A 27,971-nucleotide genomic window follows, 5' to 3' on the forward strand; every position below is an offset into this window, starting at 1 on the left:
GAGGGAAGGGGGATACGTACATACCTAGCATAGGGAGGAGGGTGGGCTGGTGGGGGTAGAGGGGAGGGGGGTGGATTATGTTTTTTTTTCTAAAAATAAATCTCGTAGATGAAAATAGTGGGTTTTCTAAAAGATAAATCTAATAGATAAAAATAGTGGGCCTACTGATTTATTAGATATCCACGTGGTAACTTAAGAGCGTTTGTAGGAGTCTCATGTGGCGGCTTGAGAGCGTTTGTAGAGAGTTTAATGGACTTTTAGTATATAATAGATCCCTTTTAAAAACCAACGTTCCGGCATTTCCAACATACAAATATTGGGACAAGACCACAGACGCAACAAATGTTATAAACACCATCTCTAGGGTGAACAACAAAAAGCATAAGATATTTGCTTCGGTACAACAAAAAGTATCTCGAGGTACCGATATCTCATGGTACCAAATCGTTTCCGATCGTTGGATCTAACAATGCACATCCTGGTCAGCTAGATCCAACAATCAAAAATGATTTGATAGTATGAGGTACCGGTATCTCGATATATTTGTTGTTGGACCGGAGCAAATCTCAAAGCATAAATGGTACCTGATCACTACCTCTGCCCACCATTTGACATCCACCATTTCAGCAACGTACATGGACGTCCAGACCATAGACATGACACTGGAGTAGCAACATGGTACATCGTCGTCAAGATGTTATCCCAAGAGTGAAATACTCGGTTGTTCTGCTTCTGGTGTAACTTGTGCTATCTATTGTCCGCGTAAAGCTTCTATCCACCTCACGCAAGGCAATCAGCTCGCCTGCCGCATCCAGACGTTGTCGCACCAATCCTGTCAACCGTCGGAGCTCTTGGGCGACTTGCGACATCGTCGGCCGCTTATCACCTGGCATAGCTAAACACCTGCTTGTGAGCTCCGCAACTTGGTGGATGACCTCCAAGTCGTCTTCTTTGATGATCTCCTTATCTATGAGCTCGTCAACCGTGCCCTCCTTCATAGCGTCTTGAAACACCGACACAAGGCACCGCGGCTTCTTACCTGTTAAAAGCTCCACAAGAACAACACCAAAACTATAAACATCACTCTTGTCAGTGAGCTTACATGATTGCAGGTACTCAGGATCTAGGTACCCGACTGTGCCTTTTGCCACGAGGGCTTCTTCGTCCATTCGTGCGATTATTGAGCAACCAAAATCGGCGACCTTGGCAATCAAATTGTCACCTAGCAGAATGTTGGCAGATTTCACATCCCCATGGAGGATAGGACGTGCCAACGAATGCAAGTGTCCAAGTGCTTGAGAAGATTCAGCAGCTATCCTCAAACGAGTTGCAAGTGATATGTAACATCTCCCGTCTTGACCATGTAACAAGTCATGTAACGTCTTGTTCGGAACAAATTCATAAACCAGAATAGGGACTTCAAACAATAGGCAGCAACCAAGAAGCTTAACTACATGATCGTGGTTGACGCGACATAGTATAAGTAGCTCCTGTCCAAATTCCATTCTCCTGCTTTCATCCATCCCTTTGCATCTTTTTATTGCAACAGGAATGCTTTCTATAAATCCCTTGTAAACTGTCCCTTGTCCTCCTTCTCCAATGATTTGATTCTTGTCAAAGTCATTTGTTGCTACCTCAATGTCTTCCTGTCTGTACAACGTAAATTCAAGGTTGCAGTCGATTTTCATCATATCAGACAGAAGCTGGCCTCCATGTTGTTGAAAATACTCGTCCCTCTGTCTTATAAGACGCTGTCTTTTGATACTTCGCCTGTGAATGATCACTTGCATTCCAAGAAGAGCAATAAGAACAGTAAAAATAAAAGAACAAATGCCTGCAGGAATGAAAACATCAGTCCATTACTTGGGATCTAAAAGCAAAAGTTTAGGAGTTAACAACACCACGAAGGGCTGTGAGATCAAATAAGACAGAGCAACATGTAGAGAAGAGCACATGCCTCATGTTTCGATTGTATCTAGTTTGTTTGGATCTTCCATTGGTTTTTTTATTACATGGCAAACGTACAATCATACACAACACTACACATGCAACATTACACTCACACCGTTCCGAATGCGCATCCTAATAAACATTCTAATAGAAATAAACCAGCGCCACATCCATGATCTTACTAAAACTCTGTTAAAAGCCCACCTACATGTACGTAATATTTATGGGCACCAGGATTTGAACTTTGGTGGGTGAAGTCAAACACCCACGACTCGAAACCACACCACTGGTTCTTCCGCATCTTCATTCGTTTTTTGATCCAGTGGTCAATAGTATCTATTATGTTAGACGCCGTTGAAGGGAAATAAATGATTTTAACGTACCATTTAATAAGTTAAGGGGAGTAATTAATTGAATGATATTGCATACAATGTTAGCCAAATTTGAAATTTATAAGAGTAAATTTTGGAAAACTGTAAGTATTTACTTAAAATTATCGCCTTCATACAACTTTAACTAGGTATTTCACAAAATATCAAACGATTTTATCAGAAAACTTCTCTATACCCTGTGTGTGGATAATATGTGCCTTATTTCCGATAGCATAAGTATGGTATGACAGGTGGGCTGAAACTTATCGAGCGTACTTCCTCTGTCCTAAAATAACTTCATTTTTTACGCACCCTACATATTCCAATACAAAACCAAAAGAGTAGAATACCCCCACTTATCAAATCGCAATTAAATTATTCCTCTCCCACTACTACAAAACCCCTAATAGGTGCTGGTTTAATGAACCAATACCTATTGACAATTTTCCAGTTCCATAGGACGAAAAAATATAGAATCAACATCTTTGACCAAATATAGGTACTAGTTCTAGATAAAAACCAACACCAATAATATTAGCGCCGGATTCTCTAAAATGAACCAACACCTACAATATAAGTATAGGTGCTGGTCCAACACCTATAAAAAGCTGACCTGAGCTGACCCAATAGGTCATGGGGTTGGGAATACTTTAAACCCCACCAAGTCAACCCACCCCTTCTTCTCCTCTCTCGCCCCCATCCTTGATCTCCTCCTCGCCTTCCTCGACACCCCCCCCCAATCCTCATAGCCTTTGCCACCACCGACACTTATCGTCCTCTCCCCATTCTCGTCCTCACCAAATGTACGCCTCCTCGGTACTCCGGCAGCTTCCATCCCCACTCACGAAATCAACAGCTCAGGAACCGCCTGATCTAGCTACCTAAAGCTTAGTGAATTCTTGATCTTGCTTGTGTAGTTCTTGATCTTGTGTGGTTGTTCATCTTGCTGGTGTTGAATTGTGATGGATGGAAAATAATAATTGAATTTTTTGATCTGTGTTGCTGATGGGGATTATGGGTTGTTTGAAGGGGGGCAGTTCGAAGCATTGGACTGGTGAGTTGATGCTTTGATGTGACATCTCTTTTCTTTTGTAATTGTGGGTTGCACAAAGGCGCCGATTCTACCTCCGGCACTAATGATGCTAGGTCATTGGATTGCAACCGGCACCTTTTAGGTGTTCTGCGGTAGTGCCTTTATCTATCCCCAATGTATTTATTCCATACTTTCATAAACGCTGAAGCAATAATTTCTTAAAAATAAACTTAACTTTGGATAAATAGGAGGAGCCAAAAATAATCTTATTCTAGAATGGATGGAGGATAAAGTTATATCTCTCTGATAAAATAATTTGCTTTGGTCCAGTTCTCTGGAATGCTCAGCTGAAGTTACCATAAACTGGTATTTTTTGTAAAAATGGTTGTTACATTTCCAAATTTACTCATCAATATATAATGTGGCAATTATATTCGATTATTTTTTTGCTGGTAGGTCAGATTTATTGTATCATCTTAATTATGTCCTTTATAATGGATCATATAACTATATATTTAAGATGTTGTGTCACAAAACTACAGATTTAACACAAGAGTTATCATAAAACAACATTTTTAAGGCCAAGTACCACAAAACTACATCCTTAATACTAGAGTTATCACAAAACTATATATTTTACAGTTTAAATGCCTACCATACAATTACGTTAAGAGTTAGAAATGTTTTAGTTGTGTACCTAACTTGATGCAAAACATAGTTTTGTGATAATTTTATTACTAAATCTGTAGTTTGATCTTTCATCTTAAATCAATATTTTTTTAATAAATTCAGTACTAACTCTCTAGTTTTATGATATACCACATTAAACTTGTAGTTTTGTGATAGTTTGATCAAAGTATATGCTGTTTTGTAAAATTTACCTTTTTATTTGAAAGATGATCTAAATTAGTTTTTAGGTCTCCACAATGGTTATAGGTAAATATTATGTTTGGGGAAAGCAAAATTGGAAATATAATATTGTAAAGAGTGTGTGCTAACTGGGTACACTAGTAGCTACATGTCTTGTGTGCATGTCGCTCTTTCATATCGATACCTATACTAATTGGGCACTTCCTACGAGCTCTCACGTTAACTAGAAAAATCCAACCGTTGATTAGATAAATCGTGGTATAGTAACCATTGATGTAAAAATAATAATTAAGCTACGCATAGCAATTCTGATGGGCCACGTTAAAGCCAATTTAATGATCGAGCAAGGAGGTTATTTTATTCTATCTTTTTTTAATAGTTATCTCCAGCACCTAGGGATAGAAAGAAACAGTGTTATCTCCTGCAGCAATGGCATCGGTGACGAACGACACAAGATGATCGATCTGGACTCCAACCAGAGGCATCAGCGCAAGCGAAATTTGTTGAAGTTTCAAACCCATGGAAAAAACTCTAGGGCACACAAGTGATGACCTTCAGATCTCTCCCATGTATTGTTTTTCCTCAATCCAGATTTGTTTCTCATCCCAAACAATATCAAACCTTTTGGGTTGAGATTTGCCATTGGCTGAACCTCTAAATTTGATAGGTCATAAATCAAGATGCGGGTCGTCAAATAAAAAATAACGCTTGCACATCCGTTGTCGCGCATGCAATCTTCTATCGTCAGAATCCTCCACCCTTGCATCTGTATTCTAAGCAAGATGCAGCTGGTACCCATCAATTCTGCATGAACCGATAGATCAATTATGCATGTCGTGTGTCATCTATTTTCACTACTGAATTATTCTTCAAGTGCACACGATGAAATTTGTATGGTCAGTCATACATGATTCTCACGGCATCATCTAATGGTTGTATGTAAAACAGTCTAAGGGAAAGAGATGTGTCTACGCAGCGACGACTAATGCACAATCAATTAACCTTCATTTTAATGCTCCCTCCATTTTTTCTTGGTCGACGAGGGCTTTATGCGGAAAAAGATATTAACTACTACCTCTGTTTTCTAGTAGTGACACCACTAACTTTTAGGGGTGAAAACGGTATGGAAATTTTCCCGACCAAACCAATACCGTTTCCGCAAAACTAATATAATAATGATATTTTTACTAATGGTTACCGTTTTTAATTTTTTTTTTAATTTCTGTCAGCGTGGCATTGAAGTTGACACTAAATAGATGAATTCATAAATACAGAAATTTTCCGACCGTTTCTGTTTGTTTTTTTAAAAAAATAATGATACAGTTTCCAACCATTTCGGACCGTTTTCATCCCTACTAACTTTTGACATGACATTTGACTATTTTTCCTACAAAAATATATATCTCATTTAAAATTATATGATGTCACTTATTTTGTTGAGATATGTTTTATAATTAAATATACTTTAAATCTGACTCACACTTCAGCATATTTACTCTATTTTTTTAATAAAACAAGTAGTCAGATGCATATTTACACTATTTTTTTAATAAAACAAGTAGTCAGATGTTATTCCTAAAGTTAATGACGTCACCTATACAAAACAGAAGTAGCACTAATAATCATGTCCGACAGTTCAGTATGATGAACAGAAAGAGATTCATCTATGGTTGATCACCTCATCTGTAATCTACATAGGTACAGCTGAATTTGCATCTTCTATTCAACACATTCTCATATCTATTATGCCAAACATACATATTCTATTAGCCTAATTCAAGACATCCATGAATTTGTTTTATTTTGATTGAAATAATAAATTATGCTGCTAATCTTATATCAATTGAATATCTGTTTTCTCATAACTTATAAGTACATTGTCAAAGAAATCAGGTCGATTAACGGATTAGCGGCATAAATCTCATGCTCACTACAAAATTTGGATTAATTATTTGATCTATATTTTTCTGAAAGAAAACTAACAACTAATAACTAATTTCCAAATGTGTTGTTCATATTATCCTTATGCGTACTGTATACAGCCCATGGCATATTATTGATATTCATGTCATTGGATATTTTAAAAGTATTATTGCTAAAGTACATTATATTGAGAATTTGTTTTAGATAGAACATGGCATGGCCGATACCAAGGACTATTCAGTATTTTTTTTTCTCTAAAACTAAGAATTAATAGATATTGAGCTGTATCTATTTGAACTTTATCAATTTAATTTTGAAATTCCAAATTGATAATTGTAAATTATAACTGACATTTTCATACTAAATCCCATAATGCATAAATGATTTTGAATTAATAAATATGGAGTACCCATCTTGGATTCTCAATTTGGCTCCCCATATTAATTTAATTCTAAAATTAATAATCAAAAAGTTGTAAATGACATGAAATTTTTTTATTCTAAGCCGCTGTGAATAACCAACATATTTAACATAACAAAAATTTATATCTAATAATAATAATAATAATAACCCGTGCAACACACGGGGTGGCGACTAGTAATTATAAAAAGAAAAGAAAGTAGTGGTTTCAGCCTCATTGGTTACCCATATTCTCTAATAAACTGAAATTGATTATTAGGAAATTAAAAATATTTATAGAAAAAAATTATATATGTGTTCTTAGTGTTAGATGGATCTCCCTCCCCTTGAGCCCAACGGCTCAAGGGGGCCTTGACCCGCGCCCTGATCGGGGGCGCCCAGCCCAATGGCTGGTGGGCCCCCGTCACACTGTGCCATGTAAAGAGGGGTGGAGGACGGGACGGGAAAAGACACAAGGAACGAGGTTCGTCGCCGCCGCCGCCACTCCACCCCATAAACCCTAACCGATCGAGGGGGCGCAGCCAGTGACGGGAAGACTCCACCGCCGCGCCACGACCTCGCCGGGATCCCCTACGACCACCACTGCCGCGCAGCACCGTCGCCGTCACGACCGCCATCGCCGCCGCCGCCCACGTCAAGCAGAGCGACGACAACGCCGATGGCTGGGACTTCCTCTTCATCCAACGCGTCAACCGGTGACATCCCTAAACCCTTTCCCTTATTCTCTATTGTTGTTCAATCATCCATCGCAAATAGAACCACCCGACTAGATCTAAACCTAGGTGATCCAATAGACAACCCTAACAATGGTATCAGAGCAATCCTAGCGTTTAGATTGGTTCGGGGATAGACATCCACAGAGAAGAAAGAAATCCAAAGAAGAAAAGCAAAGAAAAGTAAACGATCCAACGGATTGAAAAGAAAAACCCTAACCCTAGAACCTTACCTCGTCGCCGACCGTCGTCGACGCCGGCAAAGGGGGAAGGGGGGAGGGCAAAGGGCACCGCCAAGGACCTCCTCGATGGCAGCGCACGCACCCGCGGGTGCACGCGCGCGCCGGCTGGGGGCCCGCGGCGGCGCCGCCATCTCCTTCAGCCATCGGTCTCCTCACTTCACTAGGTGGAGGGGTGAGACGGTGGGGGAGAAGAGAAAAGAGACTCATCGCCACCGCCGGCTGTCGCCGACGCGCGCGAAAGTCAACCGCCGCCGGACGTCCTCACGTCGGCGCTGAAAGAGAGAAAGGAGGGGGCGCCGCGGCACAGCTGCTCGACGGCGGCGCACTCACCCTCGAGTGAGTGCGCGCACCGGCGAGGGGGAGTGCGACGGCGCCGCCGTGCCGTCGTGCCGCCGGGCCGTGCTGCCGCCGCGCCATGGCTAGGGTTTTCGGCCGAAAGAAGAGAAGAGTGGCTAGGGTTCGGCCGGCGGCTGGGGGCTCGGGTTTTGCTCTCCCGATCTCCCCGCTCGGCCGTCCGATCAAAACCCTACCAATCGGACGGCCGACGGCGGCCGGACCGAAATCGGCCCATGTGGGAGCGCACGGCGAGCCACTTTCCCGGCCCAGGCCCAGGTTGCGGCCTGGCGAAGGGGGAGGGGGCGCCCGCCCGCGCGCAAGGCGGCCGTGGGCCGACTGGCAAAGGCCGAAAAAGTTCATTTTAGGTCCCTCGGGGCCGAATCAAAAGAAAGGAAGTTTAATAAAAGTCCCTCGGCTGAAGGAAGCATTTTCAATATGTTTAATGGTTGTGTTTATTTCTAAGCAATTTGAACCAACGTGAAAATTGTTTAGAGAATTGATAAATGTGAGAAATGTTTCTGAACATGTATTTTGTATATTTTATGCAAATTACAATAGAATTTTGAATTGTTCTTACATGTTTTACCTCTGTTTAAATTTGAACCAACGGGAGAATTTTTACAAAGAGTAAACAACAGAGTTTTGTTATTGTTTATATGAATTGTATATAGATCTTCCGCTGCAAATAGATGAAATTGATGAAAATTAGTGTTTCTAAAATTAAATTTCGAACCAACGGGAGATTTTAATTTTAGGAACATTAATTATGTGCTATGATGTTGTAATTTTTCTGACCAACGTTGATAATTGCAATGTTATAGTTATGGCTTTATGTGTTATGTCTATTTTCTGCCCAACGGTGATGTAGACTTAATACATAATAATTTTAATGTTAATTTTGTTCTCACAATACATGATTATCTTAGGTGGCTACTCCTTGATGGGTTACATTAAAGATATTCTGACCCTGAAAGGAGATAACTACGAAGAATGGAAAAGAGAACTCGACCTTGCTTTTATCTTGGGAGAGGTGGACTGGGTGTTGACTACCCCATGTCCTATAGAACCTGCTGAAATTTTCAGAGGTGAAAAAGAGTCAGATGCTGAATGGCAAAAGAGAGAGAGGGACAATGCTTCCCTCATCATGTCGTATGACATTGAGCATGCGAAATGGTCTTCAGCCAACAAGAATTGTTTGGCTGCGGTAAAGAACACGATTGAGCCAACCATATTGGGCTCAATCCCAGAGTATGACACTGTCTCTAAGTACCTCGAAAGTATAAAGAGCCAGTTTACTGGTTCTTCAAAGTTTTATGCGACACAGCTGATAAAGCAGCTTGTTACAGAGAGGTACCATGGAGGTGGTGTAAAAGACCACATTCTTAGGATGAGCAACATGGCTTGCAAATTGAAGCAAAAAGATTTGGGCATCTCAGATGACTTTCTGGTCCATCTGGTTTTGTCCTCATTGCCAAAGAACTTTGACAACCTTGTTGTCAACTACAAAATAAGTACAGAGAATTGGAATATTGAAGAGCTCATCTCTAATTGTGTCCAAGAGGAGGAAAGACTCAAAGAGACCAATGGTGGCTCCTTTAACCTTGTTAAAGATAAGGAAAAGAGCCACAGGTCACCCTCCTCAAAAGAAAAACAGCCTCAGCATCTGCCTCAGAAACAACAGTTCACAGTTGAGACAAAATCAGTGTCTCCACTGCAAGAAGACAAGACATTCCAAGAAAGATCGTCCTGACTTCCTGACAGTGATCATGGCAAAGAAAGGTGAGAACATTATTACATTTGTAAAGAATCTCATTATGATTGGTTATTCTAGATCCACATGGTGGATTTATTCTGGAGCAACTATTCATGTGTGTAATTGTTTAAAGGGATTCCGTTCAATGAGGACTACGCAAAGAAGTGAAAGATCCATTAGAGTTGCCAATGGAGTTGAAGCAAAAGTTGAAGCTGTTGGAGATCTTCACCTAGAACTCGCGAATGGCTTCACACTTTTACTTCCAGATGTTTTTATGTCCATTCTTTGCAAAGAAACTTGATAATAAGTGTATCCAAATTGGATTTTGATAGATATGATTGCCATTTTGGAAATGGCAAATGTGAACTATGGTATAATAATGAATGTATTGGTCTTATGTTGCAAGATCAGCTTTATTTGTTATCTCTTTCTGAGAATGTGAATGTTGTGTCCTCGTTGACAAAAGAAAAGAAAGCGAACTCCTGATGTCTCATCGAAATTATGGCACTGTTGTTTAGGCCATATTTCGAGGGGGAGAATTGAGAGACTGGTTAAGAATGTAATTCTTCCTCCATTGGAGTTCTCAGTTTTAGAACAATGCATACAATGCATAGAATGCATCGGTGCCCAAAACACCGTATGAACTATGGATCCTCCGTGTGTGGGGGAGTCCTGCAAAGGATAAAGTATTTAACCCAAAACAGTAAGCTGCCATTTTATTGGCTATTCTGAAAGATCAAAGGGTCATCGTTTCTACTGTCCAAACAGTTATACAAAGTTTGTAGAAACGAGACACGCCGTCTTCTTGGAAGACGAAATGATTAGGGGGAGCTCGGTAATTCGAGAAATTGATCTTGAGGAGAGGCGGGTGTCTGTACCCGCTCCATCGACTCAGGAACCTTTCTTCTCTCTACCTGCTAATGTTGTGCCAGCAATGCATGCCCTTGCGGTACCAACACCTGTTGTTATCTCTCCTGTGGCAACAATGAATGAAAGTGAGGAACCTGTTCTACAGGATTCAACAGAAATTATTGTCACATCAGAGGAGGAGCTGCAACAGCCTCAAACAGATAATGTGCCAGAATAGGAGGCCCCTAGAAGGCCTGAAAGAGTCGCATATGGAGGATGATCCCATCTCATATGAAGAGGCCATGAGAAGCCATGAAAGATGAAATGAAATCAATGAAATTAAATGATGTCTGGGATTTAGAAGAAATTCCTAAAGGAGCCAAAACAGTAGGCTGTAAATGGGTCTACAAAACCAAATATGACTCCAGAGGGAATATAGAAAAGTTTAAAGTGCGACTTGTGGCAAAAGTTTTCACGCAAAGAGAAGAGATTACAATGAGACATTTTCTCCAGTCTCTTGTAAAGATTCCTTCAGGATTATAATGGCACTAGTGGCACATTATGATTTGGAATTACATCACATGGATGTAAAAATGGCATTTCTAAATGGAGATTTGGAGGAAAAAGTATACATGGCGCAACCGAAAGGTTTTGTCATGAAAGGAAACAAAAATATGGGATGCCGTATAAAGAGATCCATTTATGGGTTAAAGCAAAGCTTCGAGACAATGCTACTTGAAGTTTGATGGAACAATAAAGAAATTTGGGTTTTTCAAGAGAATTTAGAGGACAACTGTATTGATTCAAGGTTAAGAATGGGAGACTCATTTTCCTAATTCTGTATGTAGATGACGTTCTACTGGCTAGTAGTGATGTCAATCTACTGCAGGAAATGAAGAAATTCTTGTCCTCAAACTTTGACATGAAAGACCTCGGTGAGGCTTCATATGTTTGGGCATAGAGATTCACCGAAATAGAACAAAGTATGCATTGGGATTTTCTCAAAAGGCATATATATAGAAAAGGTGTTGAAGAAATTCAATATGTACAGATGCATTGCTACACCTGCTCCTATAGTCAAAGGCGAAAAGTATGGGGCATCGCAATGTCCCAGAAATCAGTATGAGCTCAATAAAATGAAAACAAAGCCATATGCGTCAGCTGTAGGAAGCCTACAGTACGTGCAAGTGTGCACACGACCTGACTTGGCATTTGTTACCGGGTTATTTGGCAGATTTCAAAGTAATCCAGGCCTAGAGAACTGGAAATTGGTATAGAAAATCTTGCGTGATTGCAAGGAACAAAAGGCCTCATGATGTCTTACAGAAAAGCAGAATCGCTCCAGATAGTGGGGTATTCGGATTCTGACTTTGCAAAAGATAATACAAAGTTAACATCGGGATACATGTTTACCCTGGCAGTAGGAGCTATTTCATGGAAAAGCTCAAAACAGACTACCACTGCAGGGTCTACCATGTATGCCGAGTTTATAGCATGCCATGAGGCTACGGGGCAGGTGAACTGGCTAATGAAGTTCATACCCGGTTTTAAAGGTGGTTGATAGTATTGAGAAACCACTAAAGTTATACTGCGATAAAGAACTCACAGTAATATACTCTCACAACAATTAGTCAAGTGGTGCTGCCAAACACATTGACATAAAGTACTATGTTGTGAAAGACAAAGTCCGGGATCAAACAATCAGTCTCGAGCACATAAGAACAGAAAGGATGCTCGCGGATCCGCTCATGAAAGGCCTACCTCCCAACATGTTCAAGGAACATGTAGCATGCATGGGTTTTAAGGGAAGCCTTATGAATCCTGGACTATAGGGCCCAAAAGTTAAAGTATCTGTTTCTGAATAGAGATGTGTATAGTGGCTGTCGAATCCATCGGTAATTAACCGTGACGATGAAACATGCTCTATATGTAAATCTGTGATGGAATAGAAAAAGCTAAAGGAAATAGTGAGATCAAGGGGGAGAATGTTAGATGGATCTCCCTCCCCTTGAGCCCAACGGCTCAAGGGGGCCTTGACCCGCGTCCTGATCGGGGGCGCCCAGCCCAATGGCTGGTGGGCCCCCGTCACACTGTGCCATATAAAGAGGGGTGGAGGACGGGACGGGAAAAGACACAAGGAACGAGGTTCGTCGCCGCCGCCGCCACTCCACCCCATAAACCCTAACCGATCGAGGGGGCGCAGCCAGTGACGGGAAGACTCCACCGCCGCGCCACGGCCTCGCCGGGATCCCCTACGACCACCACTGCCGCGCAGCACCGTCGCCGTCACGACCGCCATCGCCGCCGCCGCCCACGTCAAGCAGAGCGACGACAACGACGATGGCTGGGACTTCCTCTTCATCCAACGCGTCAACCGGTCACATCCCTAAACCCTTTCCCTTATTCTCTATTGTTGTTCAATCATCCATCGCAAATAGAACCACCCGACTAGATCTAAACCTAGGTGATCCAATAGACAACCCTAACACTTAGTGCCTTATAAGCCAATGCTAAAAAAACCACACTAAAAATATCTTAAAATCAACTTCAAAGTTAAGTTTGAAGATTTAAATTTTGGCTTTGGGTATAGCTTATTAGGGCAACTGATGGGACCTTATGCTTTGTTCTGGTTGACCACAATAGCTTATCTGGTCCAAAAGAAGAATCGAGCGTAGTAGTATTTGCATACCTATGAGAACAGGGTAGTGCCCAAAATATGCCGCAGTGCAGTGATTATCGCAAACACCATTGCAAATTCGTGGTTTTTGGCATTCATTGATACCTGTAACAAATCTCAATTAGGTGAGGTGAGAACTGAGAAGCAATGTACAAACAACTAGTTCAATTCGATGGGTACCTAATGTTCTTTACCTATGCATCCATTCAGCATATAAGGATTTCCATGAAAACCGGCAGTGCAGTTGCACCGATAGCCAACATAACCAGAAGTAGAGTTCACTGGAACACAAGTGCTGTTAGTACTAACGCATGCATATCCAGAGGCATTCTGTTTTGCTTCCAGGCATGTTAGATTGGCAACAGCCCATCCAACAGAGATAGAGTAATCCCAAGAGCCATCATATAGATGTGGTTCTCCGTCTATCGCCATAAACTCCTGATCACCACCACCACCAGCGTCATATTTAATCAGCACAACTCCTTCCTCAATTTTGATGTCAGTCACCTGATTATACTTGTCGAATCGCAGAGTTGAAGAGTTTGCTTCTGTGCAGTTGAGATGGAATAGTTTTCTGGCAAAACAACCTTCTTCGAGACCAAATGGATAGGGAACTGTGATATTCCCACATGACCGGGAACAGTTTGCCTTCTGCTGAAAAGGATTATATCCTGTTTACATGGGAAAATAACATTGAAATCACCAACATGCCTCCACAAAGTCTTGAATCGTTACATTTGCTCTACTGGGAAATCTCTTACTAATTAGAGGAACTTCTAGAAACCCTAGCTTAATCTCTTAGATGAGTAAAAAAAATGTAAATTTTTATGTAATGAAAAACGAGAAAAATTCACAAAATTGTGTATATTTTGAGAAAATTTCACGAAACTTAAGCCGTTGTATTTCAAAAAATTTTGTCATTGAATTTACAACACAACATATTTAAGCCACATTGTTGCAAAATTACAGATATTGCAAACAAGTTATCACAAAATCTAAATGGTAAAAAGACAATCATGACAACAATGAAAGGGAGGAACCTCTACATATGTAGTTATTAGACAAATATAATTATGTGTTAAAATTTGTATGTTGGCTATACCATGGCTTCTATGTGTAGCTTTATGATACATTTGAAATGTTTATACTCCGGTGCATGCTTGTTAACTAATTGATGAATTTATCTCCCTTTTCTTACAATACATGACCTTAAATTGCTTTAGGTATATCTCAAAGCTGTTAAAGGAAAAAAATCAGAAATAAAAAATTGATGGTTACAGGTGGCAATCTTGCAATCATGGCATTTGTGTTTTATTGGTTTATATTTTCTCTTAAGAAATTCTTGATGAAATCATCTCGGTGGATGGTGGAGAGAAATATACAAAACGCATGTTTCTTCGAAGAGAGAAAATTTGATTTTAAAAACAGTCGATTTTGTGCTTCTATTGCAAATTTGTGGGAGAATTTTTTTTTTTTTTGAAAAGGGGAGAGTTTATCTTGCTGCCACATTTGAAAACATAATTTTTTAGGCCATTAATGCCTTATGACACTTCTTTGTTTTTATTATTAAAAAAACATCAATTTGTATTTTGGAGATAATGTCATGTGTTCATCATGGAAGAAATTGTGAGATCCTATGATGCTTTAATCTATGTCATGAATAATTATGAAAGGTATGTGTTTGTGTTGAAATTGGGCAAAATGGTGTCGCTCTGGGTATGACCGGACGGATTGGTTTGGTAGTGCTGAATGAGCAGGACTAACCATGAACAGTGGTCAGACTGACCGGCCCAACGGTCCAACCAAGCCAGACTCAATGTTTGAGTCGATTTCGAGTTGTTTTCGTGGATTTTCTAGATTGCTTTATGTTTATTACTTTTAGATTGTTTATATATGTATTAAAAACTGTGTTTATGCTGATGTGAGTTCAGTTCTTGCGAATTTTTGTACTCATATATGGTTTCTTGGTTTTCCATGTGTATCTTTTGCTTTAGGATATGGGTGTATAACATGTGATAGATCCATACGGACAAGGACATCGTGCGGAATGCTCAGACTAGAGAACAATATGCATGGAAGTGAAGTTTCCATATGGCACACACAGGAATTTGTGTGCGTTTGGGAAACAGAGTCAAATTTGGATTGAAATCCAAGTTTGAAAAGGTTGATGGTGTAAAGTGATGTTGTTTCCCTAGTTCGAGGGGTTTCCTACGTGAGTGGGCTTTCTAGTTTAAGTTGGATTCGTAGCGAGGTTCTGGGTATGAATAGAAGAGGTGTTGAAGCTAGAGTATATCGAAATTTCGTGAGACAAAAAAAAAAGATTTACTTTGAGGCTTTGATTTTATATTGTGAGTTTAGAGATGAGTGTTTTGAGTGTACTTTGTAAGCACATCTTAAAGAAATAAAGAAATAAAGTTGGTCTACTTTCAAGAGTTTTTCTGAATTTCGGTGGTTGGTCCAACTTCTAGGGCATGAATAGTCTGGTGGATCGCACTGTCGGTCTGGCTTCTAGGACATGAACAGTTTGGTTGATCGGATAGTCTAGTGACTGCAGAGTGCATTTTCTGGCAGCACATGAATCCGACTCAGTTAAGGCACATTCAGACGGACGGACATCTACACACCGGACGGTCATAACTTCATCAGGTCAAAGGCACATTTTCATTCCGCAAAAAGATTTTGATTTTGCTAATGCTAACATTCACCTCTCTTGTAGGCTTGGTTTGTTTTTGTCTTGTTCCTACATAAACTAGTAATCTGCCCGTGCTAAACGCTACGGTGTAATTTTATTTGCCTTCAAAAAATTATAAAATTTCATGTTAGCAAAAAAAATATATTTTTATATGATCTGTGCAATTGAGTTTCAATTCAATTCATATCATATATTAAATATCTCACGCAAAGTATAATAATATGATATTGTGTGGGCACAATAAATCTTGATAAGAATTAATTATGTATAATCACTTTAGTATACAATATACAAGGGCAATATACGTCTAAAAATATAGGTTTATTCCGTTAATTTGTTGCGGGCATCTACACACTGGATGGTCATAACTTCATCAGGTCAAAGGCACATTTTCATTCCACAAAAAGATTTTGATTTTGCTAATGCTAACATTCACCTCTCTTGTAGGCTCGGTTTTTGTATTGTTCCTACATAAATGTGTGGTTTTGTGGAACAATAGTTTGTATGTAGTTTTATTACAATTTTGAGCAATTTACTCATAAAACACTACTAAGAAAAAGAGTATTAACGACGGTAAATTTGGTCGCTGAAGGTCATTATGTGGTCATTAAGATCATTTAACCACAAAAAAATTGTCGTCAGTGGTCGTTAAAGGCTCCGTCGTTAATAGTATTAACGACCACACAATATTTCCCGTTGCTACTTTATCAACGACGGTATTTTTCAACCATCGTTACTCTTATTAACAACCGCATATTAGCCATCGTGATTCTATCAACAACGGTGACATTTTTCGATAGTTATTACATTAACGACAGTGAAATTGTGTCATCGTAGTTTTTTTAATGACAAAGGCATATTCAAATTGATGACCAGACACTAAAAAAATACGTTAATAATGTTATGAAAAGTTTGGGTGATCTCATCCATCTATATGGATAGAGCAGCAACCAATTCAGGGACACGATGGTTGTGTCGTGCCCCACATCTTCTCGCCCTCATGGCGATTCTAGTAACGGACGCGATGGTTCCCAAACCATCGCGTCTTCGGTTGCCGCCTCTCTCCCCCCTATATATTGTAACACCGTGATCAATAAAGGAATCGGCTCATTCATTCCCTCTACATTCTCTCACGCTCAATCTCTCTCGCTCCAATCAATTCTATTCACTTTAACACGTTATCAGCACTTCGCTCTAAGTGAAGAGAAGAAACCATCGCTTTTGATCTCAAGGAAAAGCGAAAGAATCAGTACCAGAAGGTACGATGCCTACCTTTCATTTGATCATGGATGCCGTTCTCGGCCTCCCTCGCCATCAACGCGCTCGCCGTCTGCGCCACCTCCTCCGTCGTTCGAGGAGGAGTCGTCACCATCCCCACCATCGCCACACTGAGCGCCGGACGAGGGTTGGTGGCCACCGCCACAACCCTCGACGCTGCATCACCGTCGTTGCTGCTCCTCCAACCCTGCCACCACCAGCGCCGGCCATAAATCCTTCAGTGCCTCACCGCGTCAAAAGTCCATGGGGTACAGTAATTGTACCCACCATGGATGGACAGTCGTGGTGACGCCCACCGGCGTGCAGTGCTCCCTCCCGCTGAAGAAGAAGTAACCGCTGGCCCTGTTCGTCGCGGCCCTGACGTCCTCGACCGCACCTCCACCAACCACATAGTCAACCCATCCTCATCTCGCCGCCACGCCGGTGAAGCCGCTACTCGCCGTCTCAGCCTCCGCCACACCTTCATCGCCGTTCCCCATGGCTCTCCTAGCTGTACCCTACCAAACGGGGTGCCGGGGAATGGCGGACGGGCTCGTCCGGCCTCCGATTTCGACGAGGAGTGGGGACTGTCTGCCTAACCCGGTCGGCAAAATGCCGGCGGACGATGGGGCGGCCGAGGCGGCAGTGGATGGTGGTTGGCCACTGCGGTGGGCGGCGGATGGTGGAGGCTGGCGGTGGTGGGCGGCAGCGGAAATGGAGGCAGCGGCGATGGCGTAACAGAAGGAGAAGGTGGCGGTGCAAATGGAGGTGGTGGTGGATGCGGGAGGCGGCGGTGGAAACGGCAGCGGAAGAGGTGGAGGAAGGAGCGGCAAAATGGGCAGCGGTAGGAGAAGCGGTGGAGGAGGCAGCGCTGTATCAGCGGCGGCGGCGGCAAATACCGCAGGGCAAGCGGTTAGAGTTCTAACCGTAGCCCCCCTCTCCCCCCCCCCCGGGCGTCCATTTTCCCCCTTAGGCCCAATGGGCCGGCTGCAAAGTAGTGGTGGTGGGCCGAATCCTATTGATTTCGGCTCACCACCCATTTACCCTTTATTTTTTTTAGTTTTTAATTTTATTTTAGCAGCAATTTCATATTAGTCCCTGCTGTTTATTTAATTTAGTACAAGCAGTTTATCAGTTGTACAAATTACAATGTAATGGTCCTGTAGACCACTGATGTTATATGTTACTTAACATAGGTGTTTATTTAAATACCCTGCTTCACTAAATTTCATGTTGTCTTAATAATACGCTCTACTTCCTCGCTTCATTAATTTACAAAATTCTATAAATTTTGTACTTTGATTTAGCAAATTATCTTAATTATGTACAACATGATTAATGAAGGATTTAATGCATGTTCGACTGCATATTTTGACTCGGAAATTACTCACATGTAGATGGAGTCCTATACTTTGGTCATCACGACCATAACCTAGGCAGCAAGTATCTCGCCCATCATTAAGTGGTCTACATTTTGAGATTATTACCCGATGAGTCCTACAAATTGGCCACACTGGTCATAACTTAGGCAGCGAGTATCTCGCCCATCATTAAGTGGTCTATATTTTGAAATGATTACCTGATGGAGTCCAACAAATTGGCCATACTGGTCATAACCTAGGCAGCGAGAATCTCGCCCATCACACAGAGGTCTACATCTAACGATGATTACCCACATGTGTTACTTTCCGAGTATGTTTTGAAAAATGAGATTATTTGAAACCTGGATGAGCACAAGGTAGTGGAGTCCTAAACATTGGCTGCGGTATATTCACCGGAATATATTTGCCTGGAGACCATGTTTTAGGCGGCAAGTATAACTTGCCCACTATTAAGAGATCTACTCCACTGTTTAATTACATGGAAATTATGCTCATTGTGCCACCTAATTTCGAATTCTAACTCAAATTGTCAGGCCTATAACCTACATCTTTTCGAAACATTACAAAATATGAAGTCTTACATTTCGCATTGAGATTACAACATCAATATCATGATTTTAATAATTTACCTCCGTAAATTAATAATGTTAATCATGATTATAGGGACACGGCAGCTATAGAGTTCGACGAACTCGCCCTCGATGGGAGTAACTACCCAATTTGGGCTTCCGATATCAAAATAATTTTTTCTTCTAGTGGGATTTCACATACAAATTAGGAACCCAATGATTGGGATCCACCAGTTAAGAATAGAAAGCTATATATTGCCTTTTTCCTTCTAAGGCTCTACATCTATAAAGATCTCAAACATGAGTACATGTTGGAGACGAGTCATCTCAACTTATGGAAAGCTCTAAAAAGAGCGTTATGATTAGCAAAAGGAACTAATTTGGCCTGAGGCTAATTATGAGTGGATTCATTTACGTCTATAGGATTTTAAAACTGTGGCAAAATAAATCATGTTGTTCACAACATTTGCTCCAAGTTAATGTTTTGCGAAAAGAGCCAATGGAAGCAGAGAAGATAGAGAAAACTCTATCAACTATGTTTCCAGAGGACAAGATACTGAACCAACAGTATCACACTAAAAGGATTCAAGGGAACTTCCTCAAATAACCCTCAGAATCTGACTGGAAAACGCAAACGCAACAACATGGCGCAAATCCAATGGTCGACAGAAAGGAAAAGGGAAGGGTAAGGCACCACAACCTCGTGGCAATAGCCACTGGCATTGCAACAGGTGTGGATCTGACTATCATGTCACTAAAGATTGCTGCATCCCAAAAATATCTTGTTCTCCTGTATCAGAAAGCCCTAAAGGAAGAAAAAGCCTTTTGAGGAACTAAGATTTGAAGCTCACTTCAATCTTACAAAGGTTAAAAGTTCTCACCAAGCTCCTATTGAACCAGAGAACAACCTCGTTCTTCTCCCACAGGATACCGCTGCACTTTCTGCAATGGATGACATGCTCATCGAATACTGCTCAACGGACCCTCTTGGAGATTTACAATAATCTCGGTGTGTCCCACTTGGAGATGAAGCTGCTCTAATCTCAGTGTGCTTGAAACAGTATATTGATATCCTCTAAGTTTGCCAAACAATATTGGTTGTAATAAGTAGATAAGTACAAACTCCCTTATATTATAAGGTTGTAAGACTTGCTAGTCAATAGAGTATGTACTATTAACCTATGTAAACGTCATACTATGTATTTGATGTTTTAATTATTATATGTATGTATATATATTGGATAAAGAATTCTTAACCAAGAAATTCTTCTTTCATTATAGATGTCCAAGGATATCGCTCCGATTGGAGAGGAATTATGTCTTATGGACAGTGGTACCACAAACTCTATACTTAGGGAGATCAAATTCTTTCAAACTCTCAAAAAGAGATAAGACAAAGTTTTAACTATCGCTGGGCGCGATACCGTGATAGTTGGCTCAGGATGCTTTATTGCATCCTGATTCAACCCGTACCCTACTAAGTTATAGAGATATCCGTCAAAATGGGTTTCACATTGAAACCCATATGGATAATCGAGAAGAATTTCTTCTCTTAACCAAACAAAATGGATATGGCAAACACATTTGCGAGAAAATTTCATCTCTCACATCGGGATTGTACTATACATACATTAAGCCCATTGCACATGTTGCGTACAAAGTAATTTTTGAAAATATTGATGCATTCCGCACTTGGCATGATCAACTTGGGCACCCTGGTATCGGGATGATGAGAAAAATTATTGGCAACTCTATTGGTCATCATTTGATCACTGACAAATTTCTCAAATCCTCTGATTTCGTATGCACTGCATGTGCTACTGGGAAACTGATTTTGAGACCATCCTATCTCAAAATTAGAGCCGAACAACTTAAATTCCTCGAACGCATTCAAGGAGATATCTGTGGCCCTATTGTGCCAAGATCTGGACCATTCAGGTACTTTATGGTTTTGATTGACGCATCTACAAGATGGTCTCATGTGTGTCTTCTATCGACATGAAACCATGCCTTTGCCAAACTAATGTCTCAAATTATAAGGCTGAAGGCAAATTACCCTGAACATAGGATTCAATCAATCCATATGGGCAATGCTGCCGAATTTACACCCCATGCTTTCGATGATAATTGCATGGCACTGGGAATTCAGGTTCAACACTCTGTTCCATATGCCCACACACAAAATGGTTTGGCTGAATCATTGATCAAAAGAATTAAGCTTATTGCTCGACCATTATTGATGAATTGCAAATTACCTTCGTCGTATTGGGGTCATGCAGTACTGCACGCTGCTGACCTTGTCCAACTACGACCAACTGCATATCATGAAACTTCCCCAATGCAGTTAGTACGTGGAAATACTCCAAGTATTTCCCATTTGCGTAATTTCGGATATGCTGTATACATATCGATCTCACCACCACAGCGTACTGCTATGGGCCCACACAGAAAAGTGGGGATCTATGTGGGATTCAAATCTCCGTCGATCATAAAGTATTTAGAATCCTTAACAGGTGATCTATTTACTGCCCGGTTCGCTGACTCTATCTTTGATGAGGAACATTTCCCGGCATTAGGGGGAGACTTCAAGTACCAGAAAGAATGCTAGTAAATTGATTGGGATGCCAAGGGTATTCTAGCATCAGACCCACGTACCACTGAAACTGAACTTCAAGTTCAGAAAATTATACATTTGCAAAGACTTGCAAATAACCTGCTAGATGCATTTACTAATTATAAAGGTGTGACTAAATCTTTCATTCCTGCTCTGAATGCGCCAGAAAGAGTGGAGGTACCAAATAAAACCACTCAACTTCCACTCACTAAAAAGAGAGGAAGAAGTATGGCCACTCAGCGAGATACAATTGCTAACAAGCAAAGAAAGACAGTAAATGCAAACCAACCTTTAGTTGATACACACCAAATTGATACTATGTATCAAGCAGATCGTGATAATCTGCAACCTATCTCAGTTGTGCACAATGCTGAGACTAGGAATTCGGAAGACCATAGACACATTGTTTCGGGAGATCACGATGAGTCTATAAGGGTTGATGAAATTGCCATCAACTACTCTAAAACTGGAGAATCTTTTGATAGAAGAGCTACAATTGTAGACACTAATTTTTCTGAACAAATTGCTGATTGCCTCCAAGTTGATCAAGAACCTAGGTCTATAAAAGAGTGCCAAAAGCGCTCTGACTGGAACAAATGGAAGGACGCAATTGACGCAGAATTAGCTTCGCTTTACAAAAGAGATGTATTCTTGCCTGTAATGCCTACTTGTCGTGGTTTCTTTCCTGTGGGATACAAATGGGTTTTCGTCCGGAAACGGAATGAAAACAATGAGGTGGTGAGATATAAAGCTAGGCTTGTAGCACAAGGTTTTACACAAAAATCTGGCGATGATTTCAATGAAACTTACTCTCCAGTTATGAGTGGTATAACTTTCCGATATTTAATATCATTGGCAGTACAAAATCGTATAGTTATGCAGTTGATGGACGTAGTGACAACATATCTTTATGGGTCACTTGATTCTGATATTTACATGAAGGTTCTTGACGGAATCGACATCCCGAATCAGAAGGTAAATCATAACATGTATTGTGTTAAGTTGCAGAAGTCACTTTATGGCTTAAAACAATCGGACAGGATGTGGTACAACCGATTAAGTGAAATACTTTCACTAAAAGGATACACTAAAAATGATGATTTTCCGTGCGTCTTTATCAAAAAGTCCCCAACAGGATTTTGTTTTATCTCGGTATATGTCGATGATCTTAACATCATTCGCAATACACAAGATATTAATGAAGCATGTCATCATTTAAAGACGGAATTTGAGATGAAGGATTTGGGTCAAACCAAATTTTGCTTAGGTCTACAACTTGATCATTTACCTTCTAGAATCCTTGTGCACCAAAGTGCATATACCCAGAAAATTTTGGAGAAATTCAATATGGACAAGTCATATCCTTCCAAAACCCCTATGGTGGTTCGATCTCTAGACGTGGAGAAAGATCCATTTAGACCAAAGGAATATGGTGAGGATGTGCTTGGACCTGATTTTCCATATCTTAGTGCTATTGGCGCACTTATGTATCTTGCAAATAGTACGAGGCCAGATATTGCTTTCTCGGTAAATCTATTAGCAAGATACAGCGCTGCTCCTACCAAACGCCACTGGACTGAAGTTAAGAATGTCTTTCGATATCTTAATGGCACAAGAGATCTTGGACTTTTCTTTAAAAAGAACCAGGATTCGACTTTAATTGGGTATACTGATGCTCGCTATCTATCTGATCCCCACAATGCCAGATCATAAACAGGATTCGTATTTTTGCAAGGTGGAACTGTTATTTTATGGAAGTCTTCTAAACAGACTCTGGTAGCCACTTCCACAAATCATTCTGAAATAATTGCATTATATGAGGCATCACGTGAATGTATATAGCTTCGCAGAATGATTAACCACATATTAACATCTTGTGGTATTGGTTCATTAGAATCACCTACCATTATCTATGAAGATAATGCCCCGCTTGTGTTGTTCAGATGGAAACTGGTTATATTAAGAGCAACATCACTAAGCATATTGCTCCTAAATTATTTTATCCTCATGAGCTTCAGCAACATGGAGACATAAACATCTTGCAGGAATCAGGGGAGTACCTCCCTCTAGAAAATAACCTATTTTCGTCATATTATACTCTTTTTCCTTTGTATGAGTTTTACCCTTTAGGTTTTCACATCCAAAGTTTTTAACGAGGTAATATCAACATAAGTTATATGTCTTATCATTTTGCTTTTCCCCACTGAGGTTTTTATTAAATGATAACTGTAGACATTATACTATTTTTGGATCGTACTATGAGCTTTACTCATAAAGATCTTAAAAATAGTCAATTATATATCACGGTTCTCTCCTTATTTTTCCCACTGGGTTTTCGAAGCGTTTTACATGATGTATTTAATATACTAACTATAATTATTTCTAAGATTATCTTTACAGATATCTGGAATACTAAATGAGCAATGATCAAAGCTGGATTCGATCAAGGGGGAGTATTATGAAATATTTGGGTGATCTCATCCTTCTATTACGAAATATTCGTGGCCCCCATCTTCTCGCCCTCACGACGATTCTAGCAACGGATGTGATGGTTCCCAAACCATCGCATCTTCGGTTGCCGCTGTTAGTGATATGCCCTAGAGGCAATCATAGAGATGATTGTATCACATACTATGTTTACATATTTATGCGACATTGTTCCTTCAAATAGATAACTCATTATTGGTTAATGAATATGTGATTTTTTCATGAGACTCTTTATGTTATGTGTTGCTATTTCTAAAGGATCCCTGATCAAATATCATATGTGGAACAAATATGTTTAGATGATCAGCACATGTATTAATTGATGATCATGTCTCATGGATCATGGTATAGAGATACCAAATTAATAATGTGGACACATGTTGGTGAACATGTTGTTGGATAGACCCAACATGAGACACTGCAAGAGCCATCTGTGTTGTGTCATCAGTGATCTCATTTAGTGTTGGTGTTGAATCCTTAGACCTGAGATTATCATGGTTCTCAACATGTGTAGTTGCTTACTTAGGGACTGCTAAACGCTACTCCGTAATTGGGTAGTTATAAAAGTAGTTTTCGGGTATGCTATGAAACATGTAGTGGGATATAAATAATCAAGACGGGATTTGCCCCTCCTATGGAGAGATATCTCTGGGCCCCTCGATGTTGTAGATTATGGATGTGCATGGCCATGCCAAAGGTGATTGAGGAGTCAATCACAAGCTATATAATCTATTAACAGGTTCGAGTGAATGATTGAGCTATTAGAGGATGGCACATATCTAGCCTTGAGCTTAATCGATATCGTGAGGCAAAGGGGTTCATACAAGTATACACTAGAGGTTCAGCCGATATGATCTTTATGTATGATCGGTGGGTCAATACGTTCTGCTAGAGGCCACTGTTGACGCGTGGACCGAAAAGGAGTTTTCGGGTTATAGCCGAGTATACATGAACCTACAGGGTCGCACGCTTAATGGGCCGGAATAAGGGGATTGGATGGAGATCCAATATAAGCTTAATTCGGATAGGGATCCGAATAGGAGTTCTACGGGCCTTGGAGGCCCGAGTGATGGATCATATATATTCGTGAGTGGAGTGACCGACGGAGATATTGCATCACGTGAGAAACCCTAGCCGTCACTTCCCTCCCCGAGCAAAACCCTAGCTGCGTGCGGGTGCTAGCACATCTGGGCGTGGCGTTCCGTCCCTATACGTGTGGATACCGGTAGAGGCGCCGCTGGTTTGCGGTGCTGATCAGCGTGGGAGTATGGCGAGGAGAACGCACGAGGAGGAGAAGGTCGAGCCGGTGCGATCGATTACTTCCTCTACATCGACGCGCGCTACTTCGCGAGAGTTCCTTCGACTTCTCAGCATCTTCTTCCGCTGCGCAGCGCGTCGAGTGATAACGATCTATGATCTAATACTTGCATGATTCCTGGTTTACGCGATATAAAATTTTGATTTATGCTATCGTAGCCTACGCGTATCCCAACAGCCGCCTCTCTCTCCCCTACATATTGTAACACCGTGATCAATAAAGGAATCCGCTCATTCATTCCCTCCACATTCTCTCTCGCTCAATCTCTCTCGCTACAATCAATTATATTCACTTTAACAAATAGACCAATAACTGCAATCTTGTGGCAATTGTTTATTCATCAAACATGTATATCATAACTCATACATTATATAGTTGGTGTGTTTGACTTTATTTTTTCCAAAAAAAAAACTAATTATCAACAGAAACTAATAGTAACGATGGCAGAAAAAACAAAAATTAACTACCGTAAAAAAAGCTTTGGTCGTCGGTCACGCTTTAGCTACCAATTTTTTCTACTGAAACCTTGACCAAATACGTGTAATGACCGATATTTTTTTTACTGGTCGTTAATATTTCTTGTTCTAGTAGTGAAAATTCTAGAAATTACGACCCAAACGAAGAGAAAGATAAAATCATAACTATCCAATTTATTTTAACTAGTATGTACTTTTAATAAGATCAATCTCATTAATATGAGTTGTCTACAATATAAATTGAACAAACAACAAAAATAATTGAACCATCTTGAATACAATGAGGTAAGTAAAATCTGGAGTTGATCACGAAAGCTACATGATTTGGTCAAACCTATTCAATGTTCCACCTTTGTTAAGGTCAATAATGTGATAGTTTTATATTGGAATAAGTTAAGCTACATGTTACGCTTATGACAATTAATATTGAACTATTTTTCGATACAGATATATACATACTATTTTTATGTTTCTAAACTAGTATTTTATATAAGTCATTAATTGTGAAAGGTTTAAATGTTAACTAGATCCTGTCTAAAATGTCCTTTATTCATGACCAGTATACATATACATACTAACTGGGATGTTTGGAATTGTATATGCATGATAAAATATGTAGAGAAAAGTATTAAATTCTTTGTATACCTACAGTGTAAAACTTACAAAAGATATATCACCAGGACATTTTGCCCTGCTGATCGATAAACTTGTACATAATTATTATATATATAATTTAGGGATAATTGAATTACCTTTGTCACGAGAGCAGCCCTGCGAAATATAGGGATTTCCTGCAAAGCCAGAATCGCAGCTGCACAGATATCCAAAGTATGTTGAACTTGAATTCAAGCATGAGCTATTCGTACTGACACAGGCATAGCTCGTCTGTTTATCAAGGGCGCTGCTGCAACTTGGTTGATCAACAATACTCCAACCGAGGTCGGCAGAGTATAAACTTAATTGGATGCTATTCCACAAGGAATTGTTGCTAGAGTGAGATTCCGTTTTGTTGTGCCGGACGAATTGGAGGTCAAAGAAACTTGTACTGAATGAAAAGTAACAACATCCAGTACCGTTGCAGTTCTTCTTGGCCTCGCCTTCTGTAAATATTTCGTTGGGACATGTAATGTTGCATAGGAGCATGGATTCGTTGTACTGGATAAAGTATACATCGAAGTCGCAACCGGTGATTTGCACCGTGGCATATAATGGAAAAAAGCTTTCAGGATAGGTCCAGGTATAGTTGTAAACATCGACGCCGGGCACCACAGAGATGGTGTCGGACATGCTGACGCTAACACTAGGGACGTTGTTGTCGTCCGAAGAGCTGACAACGATGTCGTCGACAACCTGGGTGCCGCCCTGTAAAAAGAGACTCGGTGGCTGGAGGTGATTGCCGTGGAGGCAAGTGAGCTCAAAATTGGGTTGGCGGAAGCAGCCTTGCCCGATGCCAAAGGGATACTCAAATGTCAAATTGCCACAACTGGTGTTGCAGCCAGCGAGCGTCGGCGCCGTTGGAGCACCACCGGTTGGCATTGGAAGCAGCACCAGTACAAGCAGAGAGTATGCTGCAGGTAATAATAAAATCATCTTCGTCTCACCTTCGAGAGATTCACCTACCTACTAATGACTGAGGTCTGAGGATCTGGAAATTTGATCTTGGCGTTTGAACTAGTGACCCGGGGACTGCATGTCTCATATATAGAAGGCTGCGAAAGAGTTTGTGTGTTTCCTGGCAATTTCCTGACCCATTTAGGTTAACTCTAGGTCCAGCTCTATGTCTTCTATAGCTGGAGCCAACCAAACGGTTTCAGCTTCACCTAAAAACGAGATGGAGTTGGCTAGAATGTTCTCACAAAATGAACTACAGAAATGAACAGCTTCATAACTCAACTTGAGACTCAACTCCAATCCAAAACTAACTCATGAAGTTTAAGTTTAGGAGTTGGAGCTTTAGCAAAAGAGCCCATCTATTGGTTGGCAATATACATGGAGGGGACCCAACTGTCGTTGCGTGTTGCAATCGTAATAACTAGGTG

At 40.6% G+C, this 27,971-nt stretch overlaps 1 protein-coding gene across 2 annotated transcripts; it reads right to left on the reverse strand.

Moving 5' to 3' along the window:
- Positions 1-332: 332 nt before the first annotated feature.
- Positions 333-27,869, reverse strand: LOC107278106 (wall-associated receptor kinase 3). 2 transcript variants are annotated; one of them, XM_066309905.1, is made up of 5 exons: positions 26,685-27,868; positions 13,645-13,808; positions 13,332-13,575; positions 13,150-13,242; positions 333-1,834 (listed from the first exon to the last, which is right to left on the reverse strand). In XM_066309905.1, exons 1-5 carry the CDS (start codon positions 27,520-27,522, stop codon positions 690-692), a joined length of 2,484 nt encoding a protein of 827 aa, XP_066166002.1. In that variant the 5' UTR covers positions 27,523-27,868; the 3' UTR covers positions 333-689. The 2 variants fall into 2 exon arrangements, with proteins under 2 accessions (XP_066166002.1, XP_015633706.1); XM_015778220.3 differs by having other exon boundaries at positions 13,332-13,808; positions 26,685-27,869.
- Between the last annotated feature and the right edge of the window lie 102 nt (positions 27,870-27,971).

The sequence above is a fragment of the Oryza sativa genome, chromosome 4, assembly GCF_034140825.1.
Source record: "Oryza sativa Japonica Group chromosome 4, ASM3414082v1".
NCBI lineage: Eukaryota > Viridiplantae > Streptophyta > Magnoliopsida > Poales > Poaceae > Oryza > Oryza sativa.